At 38.5% G+C, this 9,235-nt stretch overlaps 1 protein-coding gene across 1 annotated transcript; it reads right to left on the bottom strand.

Annotated features, from left to right (window-relative positions):
* Window positions 1-4,823: 4,823 nt before the first annotated feature.
* Window positions 4,824-5,948, bottom strand: LOC145793604 (uncharacterized). The gene has a single exon (XM_082876468.1). It carries the CDS (start codon window positions 5,946-5,948, stop codon window positions 4,824-4,826), a length of 1,125 nt encoding a protein of 374 aa, XP_082732594.1.
* Between the last annotated feature and the right edge of the window lie 3,287 nt (window positions 5,949-9,235).

The following is a 9,235-nucleotide window of genomic DNA, read 5'->3' as shown; positions in this document are numbered from 1 at the left end:
GGCTTATTTTAATCTAATTTAATCATACCTAATCAATTTTCCGATAATCATACCATAAAATCATATTAATTATGAGGGTCACGGAACATCAATCGGTTTCTAGTTCGGCCGCCGATAAGGCCTTCAAATAGCAGTTTAAACATATAAACATGAACAGATAATCAGACAATCAAACAGATAGAATGCAATTAACTAACATATACTCAGTCAATTCAGTTTCAATTTCAGTCAGTCGGTTCAGTATTTCATTCAGTTCGATTATCAGTTAGTTATCAGTCATTATCAGTTTCGTTTAACAGTAATCGGTGATTAACGGTAATCAATCGGTCATAAATCAGTAAACAGTACGAGGGTTGTTACAGAGTTCCAAAGGGAATGGGTCGGACTGGTCCACGCTTCTCCAACCGATATCTGAATAGCCAAGCCCACTTGAGAACCTGCACAGGAGTTCAACGGGGAACGGGGAGTGTCAAGACCCAACCCCAGAGGCTTAGAATTGGAATCGTGACTTACTAACTTATTCTTATTCAAAACAAATTAAACTGCGCAAGCGAAGAAAAAATATATATATACTTAGACAGAAATTTTATTCCATATTGCTATTTTAAAAAAAAAGAAATACATTTCTAGGGCTTTCATTATTTTATTATTCAGTGACCAGCCCCGAATAGAGATAAAGGAAGCAAAAATATAAAAAAAGAAGGATAAAATAGTAGTTTAACAACCATCCATAAGCAGATTCCATTTCGTGGGGTTAGGGATTTTCCTTACATCTCGTCACCTGAAAGGGTAACAGCTATAAGCACACAGCAGAGTGAGAAATACTATACCAAGAATGTAGAGAATACAAAATATCCATGGATAATTAATTAGGCTAAAACATTTACAAAATTTAAATTAAAATGACAATTTATTTAAAGTGACAGAATACAGAAATCATGTAAATAAATAATCATAACCACGGTATAAAACAGAACAGAACAGAGGTCACAGAAGTGACAGTCAGAACAGAGGTCAATGGATCCATGACAAACAGAGGACCACAAAGTGGTCAAACAGAGGCCAGTGGTTATTTAAGTCCCCCAAGGCGTGGGACTCCCGTGGTGGTACTTACAAAACATAATTGTTTATAAGGTTATAGTCAAATATATACTAAAATTTAAACTAACATATCCATGGATTTCCTTTTACGTAAATGGAGTTCAGAATGTAACCCACGTAATTGAAATATTTACAAACATAGCTTTTATTTATATAACTTAATAAATGTAACTTGAAATAAATAAGCTATGATAACTCAAAACATTTGTAAAACATATAATGGTAAATCAAGGTATAACATATCTCACCTTAATTATAACCCTTAGCCTTACTTTTTTTTTTAAAAAACTCTCCTAGTATGAGTTTCTTACCCTCAACTGACGAGTCTCTCTCTCTCTCTAGGTTTTTTTCTTTCTTTACTTCCTTTCCTTCACATACAGCACTACCACCACTATTTATACACAATATAAGTGATGCCTCAACACCCTAAGCTCCAAGTACTCACTCCCTCTATCCGAGTCTAGTGTCCAGGTGGCTTCTCCGTTTCTCCTTCGGCAGATTTGTAATCTAACTCATTAATGGTCCTTGATCTGTTTGGATAATATGGCAAGATTGTATTTGATAGCCACTGATTTGTTTTTATCTACACAACTAATATATCTTAACTAAAATTAGTATTTAATAATAAAATTGATATTTAAGTTATCTTAATAAATTTCTGTGTCATATATTTAATAACCATAATGATAAATTAAATTACTTAGCACATATAACTTATTCATTTTATTATTGCCATCATTATTCTTTTCATTCCATATATTATTGTTATTATTATTTATTTATTTACTATCCTTAACTTTAATTTGACCCAACTAGTATTAGAATTTCATATTTCTGGTCTTTTGGCCCTAAATAAAAATCCCTAATTAATCCCATATAACCCCGTGCTAAATTAGATTCTGTATTTATTAGTAATTATTTAATAATATATATCGCATATACCCATAATTATGTAACTATAAACATTTATGTGGTATTTAATTAAACATTCAGGGTGTCACATTTCTCCCCTCCTAAATAGGAGTTTGTCCCCAAACTCGACGTACCTCAATTTTCGAAGAGGTGTGGGTATTTAGCTCGCATTTGACTCTCCGTTTCCCACGTAGCTTCTTCGATGTGATGATTTCGCCATAAGACCTTTACCAGTGGTATGGTCTTGTTTCGGAGAACTTGATTATGACGATCTAGAATCTGCACTGGCTGTTCTTTGTAAGAGAGATCTTCTCGAACTTCCAAGTTCTCATAGTCGATGACATGTTTTGGATCTCGGAGGTACCGTTGGAGCATTGATACGTGAAAACACGTTGTGGATATTAGATAGCTCAGGAGGTAGTGCAAGGCGATTGGCCACAGGACCAATTCTTTCTAGTATATCGAATGGCCCGATATAACACGGGTTTAGCTTCCCGCGCTTTTCGAATCGGATCACTCCTCTTGTTGGGGAGATTTTAAGAAACACATGATCTCCTACTTGAAATTCCAAGTCTCGTCTCCGAATATTTGCGTAACTTTTCTGGCAGCTCTGAGCAGTGCGAATCCGCTGTTGGATGAGTTGGATTTTCTCACTGGTGACTTGCACAATTTCGGGGCCTAATAATTTCGTGTCTCCGACTTCCGTCCAGCATAGGGGTGAACGACATCTCCTTCCATACAGAGCTTCGTACGGTGCCATTCCAATGCTTGCCTGATAGCTGTTGTTATAGGCGAACTCTACTAAAGGTAGGTGCTCATCCCAGTTACCTTTGAGGTCCAACACGCATATACGTAACATGTCTTCCAACGTTTGGATCGTTCTTTTGGATTGCCCATCGGTTTGTGGATGATAGGCCGTGCTGAACTTCAATGTAGTTCCCAAAGCTTCTTGCAATTTATTCCAGAAGTGAGACACGAAACGAGGGTCTCGGTCAGACACGATTGAAACTGGAATACCATGCAACCGGATAATCTCTTTGATATATAAAGTGGCAAACTTATTCAGAGGGTACATGATTTTGATTGGTAGAAAGTGTGCTGACTTTGTCAATCGGTCTACTATAACCCATATTGCATCATTCCTTGAAAAAGACTGTGGTAGCCCGACCACGAAGTCCATAGTAATGTGTTCCCATTTCCATTCAGGAATAGGGAGTGGTTGCAGCAGCCCCGCCGGTCTCTGATGTTCTGCTTTAACCTGCTGACAATGTAGACATTTAGAAACATGGTTTGCTATATCTCTTTTCATTCCGGTCCACCAGTAATGTTTCTTCAGATCATGATACATTTTTGTGTTGCCAGGGTGAACTGCAAATCTTGAGTTATTCGCTTCCTCCAGTATCTTCTTCTTGAGTTCCGGGATGTCGGGTATGCAAATTCGATTTTGAAATTTCAGTATCCCATTGCTTATCATAAAATCAGGATCAGGCGTGTTCCCTTGTTCCTCGTACCTTTTCTTCAAGAGTTTATCTTCCCATTGGCGTGCTTTGATTTCTCCAATCAATGTAGGCTCCACGATTACATTGGCGAGCAACCCATTGACCTTGCGAGAAACGAGAGTGCATGCCAAACTTCTCGTCGACTTTCGGCTCAGTGCGTCTGCCACCACGTTAGCTTTGCCCGGATGGTGATGAATCTCTATCTCGTAGTCTTTCATAATTCTAACCACCAACGTTGCCTCATATTCAGTTCCTTCTGCGTGAATAGATATTTTAAACTTTTGTGGTCAATATAAATCTCGCAGGTTGCACCGTAGAGATAATGACGCCAGATTTTGAGAGCAAAGATCACCGCAGCTAATTCTAAATCGTGAGTCGGGTAGTTCTTCTCGTGAGTCTTCAATTGTCGTGACGCATAAGCAATGACCTTTCCGTTTTGCATGAGAACACAACCCAACCCATTGTATGAGGCATCACTATAAATTACGAACCCATCTGCTCCAGTAGGGAGTGCTAGTATAGGGGCTGACACAAGTCGACCTTTTAATTCTTGAAAGTAACGCTCCTGTTTATCAGTCCATTCAAAGGGTGTGTTCTTCTGAGTTAGCTGGGTCAAGGGCGATGTTATTTTTGAGAAATCTTGTACGAAGCGTCGATAATAACCGGCTAGACCCAAGAACTTCGGATTTCTGACACATTAGTAGGTCGCGGCCAGTCCACGATTGCTGCAACTTTTTGGGGGTCAACCGAGATGCCATCTTTATTAATGACGTGACCGAAAAAGTGTACACTAGTGATCCAGAATTCGCATTTCTTTTACTTGGCATAAATTTTATGATCACGTAGTGTTTGTAGGACCATTCGCAAGTGCTGCTCATGGGCTTCTGGTGACTTGGAGTATATGAGGATGTCGTCAATGAAGACGATGACGAACTCATCAAGGTAGGGTTTGAACACTCTGTTCATGAGGTCTATGAAGGCTGCTGGGGCATTTGTGACGCCAAAAGGCATAACGAGAAATTTGTAGTGCCCGTAACGGGTTCGGAAGGCCGTCTTTTCAATGTTTTCCGTTTTAACCTTTAGCTGATGATAGCCAGAACGTAAGTCAATTTTGAAAAATACTTATGCGCCCTGAAGTTGATCGAACAAGTCATCGATTCGCGGCAGAGGATATCGATTTTTGATGGTGACCTTGTTCAACTCCCGGTAATCGATGCATAATCTCATCGTGCCATCCTTTTTCTTCATGAACAATACCGGAGCTCCCCAGGGTGAGGTACTAGGCCGAATGAAACCTTTGTCCAAGAGTTCCTAGAGTTGAGTCTTCAGCTCTTTCAATTCTGTCATCGACATGCGGTAAGGAGCTTTTGATGTAGGTTGCGTGCCAGGTTGGGTTTCAATGGTAAATTTGATCTCTCGATCAACGGGAATACCGGGTAGATCTTCAAGGAAGACATCTGGGAATTCTCGAACTACAGGAATTGTATTAACGGTAGGAGCCTCTTTTTGTATATCAATCACATAACAAATATAACTACCACAACCCTTTCTTAGAAGTCGTTGGGCCGCCATGGAGGATATGATACAGGTAGGGTTAGAAACTTCAGCCCCATCAAAGACAATTTCGGGTTGGTTTGGTAATTTGAGGGAGACCTTTTTGGCTTTACAATCGATAGAGGCGTGGTTGGCAGCTAGCCAATCCATACCTAAGATTACATCAAAGTTTTCAATATGGAGGGGAATCAAGTCTACATATAAGGTTTTGCCTTTTAGGAATACAATACAAGATCTGTACACATCAGTACTACAGGCAGACTTACCAGAAGGAAAAGACACAGACAATGTATATCCTAATGGTTTGGGTGGTGATGTCAACTTGGTAGCAAAGTGTGGTGCAACAAAAGAATGAGTTGACCCAGAGTCAATAAGGACATGAGCTGAAAGACCACAGATAGAAAGTGTACCTGACACAACATTTTCGGTAATTTTTGGTTTTCCAGGTACCAAGGTGAAAGCCTGACCTTGGCGGTTTTGGTCCTTCTTTTCTCCTCCAGGTCTTGCGGGTCTCCTGACTGGGCCAGAGGGGCTGGCTGTAGGATTAACCATCTTTGGACAATCCCTTAGCAAGTGACCAAACTGTCCGCATCTAAAACACGCTCCCGTGTCTCGATGGCATTGTCCCCAATGAATCCTCCCACAAGTGGGGCAAGTTGGAATAGTGCCACCTCGGGGGTTGATAGGACTGTGGTGGCCTGAGCTGGTTGTGCCCATGTTCACCTTTTTTTGAGGTGCAACACCGGGTCTTCTGTTATCTCTTTCCCAGAATCGCTTCTTGTAGCTTGGTTCTCCGGAACGTGAGGCTTTAATTCCCTTTCCTGCTATGTATGCCCGGTCTACCGTTTCTGCATAGGTTGGCAATTTCAAGACTTCAAGCATGTCTTTAATTCCAGCATCCAATCCTGCTTCGAATTTTCTTGCTTTTCAAGTTTCGGTGGGGATGACATATGTTGCAAACCGAGCGAGTTGTGTGAACTTGCTCTCATATTCGGCCACTGTCATGGTTCCTTGTTTAAGATATATGAATTCAGATGCCTTCTGTTCCCATAATGAATCTAGAAAGTATTTTTCATAGAATACTTCCAAGAATCTTGCCCAAGTCGTAATCTCCTCTTTGGCCAGAGCGAGAAGCCACCATTCCTGTGCATTGTCTTTGAAAGTGAAAGTGGCGAAAGTTACCTTTTGCCTCTCGGTGCAAGGCAGGGCACGAAAAATCTTTTCCATGTCTTTAACCCAAGCGTCTGCTATCATTGGGTCTGGGCCGCTGGTAAACGTGGTAGGTTTCAGATCCTGGAACTGTTTTATGGTAACCGACCCTTCTTGCTGTCTCGGCGTCCCATTGTTGATGTTAGCTTGCAAGGTTTGTAGAAAACTAGTAACCGCTCTTTCCATTACTCTTTCCATTGATTCCGTACCACTAACTGATGACTCACTCCCATTACCATTAGCCATTCTACAAGTAATAAACGAGGTATTATATTTTCAATGCAGTATATATATAGCACAACATGTAGTATACTTTATATTTATATAAACTGTCAACATTACATATTTTTATTCATTTATTTTACAATTCATATTACATTAGTCAGAATATGTTGGTGTCCCATCCCTGTGGTAAACAAAAACAAAAGTCAACAAAAAGGGGATTAGAACATATCAAGATTAGCATACAAAAGATTTTCTACTAGCCAGATCTAGAGTGGTGGGTCAGATGGGCCGAAAAACCAGGGGAAATAGTGCTGCATAAAAAGCTCGAACTCCCACCCCAACTGGATTACACCAAAACACACCCATGCTACCTGGACCGCAAAAATGGGGATAGACCGTATATGACCCATAAATGTTCGGTCGACAATCCAAACAGGTGTCTCAACATATAACAAATCATTTTCGAAGTCAACACTTTGCATATTAATGATCTCTAATGGATTTGGGACTGTGGTGAAAATGTAATCCTCGGGGTACACGTTTCCCCTTCTGGCTGCAAACTCTAGGGGTAGGGGACCTATAATATAATGTAGGCGGTCATGACCCGGGGCGACGCCAAGGACGCGAGATGGTTCGAGAAAACGTCTGCGCGTATGGGCAAGGCTGTGCCTCCATCACAAGTGTGGGTCGTCAGTATGGTCAACCTGGATATAAATTGGCCGACCCATTAACCGGCCAAGACCTGGGTGCAATTCCCTGACTATCTCCTCAGAATCTCCCCAACCTTCAGGTGAGGCAGGGGCAGGGGCAGGGTGTTCAGCTAAGATTTCATCTAAGTTGATGGCTTGGAGGTCATTCCAAAAAGCATCATCAAGGTAAATTTCTGACATCCTACAACACCAGAATAAACGTGAGATTTTACACAGGGAAAATTAACGTCACATGTAAATATTTATTATTATTATTATTTTATTTCGATTTTACCATATATATATATATATATATTGGTTTTTAGCTATATGGTTTTAGTTATAGATTTATTTATAACTTTTTTTTTTTTGAACCGTTACTCTGATACCACCTTTGTCAAGACCCAACCCCAGAGACTTAGAGTTGGAATCGTGACTTACTAATTTATTCTTATTCAAAACAAATTAAACTGCGCAAGCGAAGAAAAAAATATATATATATACTTAGACAGAAATTTTATTCCATACTGCTATTTTAAAAAAAAAGAAATACATTTCTAGGGCTTTCATTATTTTATTATTCAGTGATCAGCCCTGAATAGAGACAAAGGAAGCAAAAATATAAAAAAAGAAGAATAAAATAGTAGTTTAACAATAATCCATAAGCAGATTCCATTTCGTGGGGTTAGGGATTTTCCTTACATCTCGTCACCTGAAAGGGTAACAGCTATAAGCACACAGCAGAGTGAGAAATACTATGCCAAGAATGTAGAGAATACAAAATATCCATGGATAATTAATTAGGCTAAAACATTTGCAAAATTTAAATTAAAATGACAATTTATTTAAAGTGGCAGAATACAGAAATCATGTAAATAAATAATCATAACCACGGTATAAAACAGAACAGAACAGAGGTCACAGAAGTGACAGTCAGAACAGAGGTCAATGGATCCATGAACAGAGGACCACAAAGTGGTCAAACAGAGGCCAGTGGTTATTTAAGTCCCCCAAGGCGTGGGACTCCCGTGGTGGTACTTACAAAACATAATTGTTTATAAGGTTATGTCAAATATATACTAAAATTTAAACTAACATATCCATGGGTTTCCTTTTACGTAAATGGAGTTTAGAAAGTAACCCACGTAACTGAAATATTTATAAACATAGCTTTTATTTATATAACTTAATAAATGTAACTTGAAATAAATAAGCTATGATAACTCAAAACATTTGTAAAACATATAATGGTAAATCAAGGTATAACATATCTCACCTTAATTATAACCCTTAGCCTTACTTTTTTTTAAAAAAAACTCTCCTAGTATGAGTTTCTTACCCTCAACTGACGAGTCTCTCTCTCTTTCGGTTTTTTTCTTTCTTTACTTCCTTTCCTTCACATACAGCACTACCACCCCTATTTATACACAATATAAGTGATGACTCAACACCCTAAGCTCCAGGTACTCACTCCCTCTATCCGAGTCTAGTGTCCAGGTGGCTTCTCCGTTTCTCCTTCGGCAGATTTGTAATCTAACTCATTAATGGTCCTTGATTTGTTTGGATAATATGGCAAGATTGTATTTGATAGCCACTGATTTGTTTTTATCTACACAACTAATATATCTTAACTAAAATTAGTATTTAATAATAAAATTGATATTTAATATATCTTAATAAATTTCTGTGTCATATATTTAATAACCATAATGATAAATTAATTTGCTTAGCACATATAACTCATTCATTTTATTATTGCCATCATTATTCTTTTCATTCCATATATTATTGTTATTATTATTTATTTATTTACTATCCTTTTGACCCAACTAGTATTAGAATTTCATATTTCTGATCTTTTGGCCCTAAATAAAAATCTCTAATTAATCCCATATAACCCGTGCTAAATTAGATTTTGTATTTATTAGTAATTATTTAATAATATATATTGCATATACCCATAATTATATAACTATAAACATTTATGTGGTATTTAATTAAACATTCAGGGTGTCACAGGGAGTCCCCCAACGAACCCTCAGACGA

The sequence above is a fragment of the Camellia sinensis genome, chromosome 6 (assembly GCF_055761805.1).
Source record: "Camellia sinensis isolate YWXY chromosome 6, ASM5576180v1, whole genome shotgun sequence".
In the NCBI taxonomy this organism is placed as follows: domain Eukaryota; kingdom Viridiplantae; phylum Streptophyta; class Magnoliopsida; order Ericales; family Theaceae; genus Camellia; species Camellia sinensis.
Note: the sequence above shows the minus strand (reverse complement) of the source record. Positions and strands in the feature narration are given on the sequence as shown.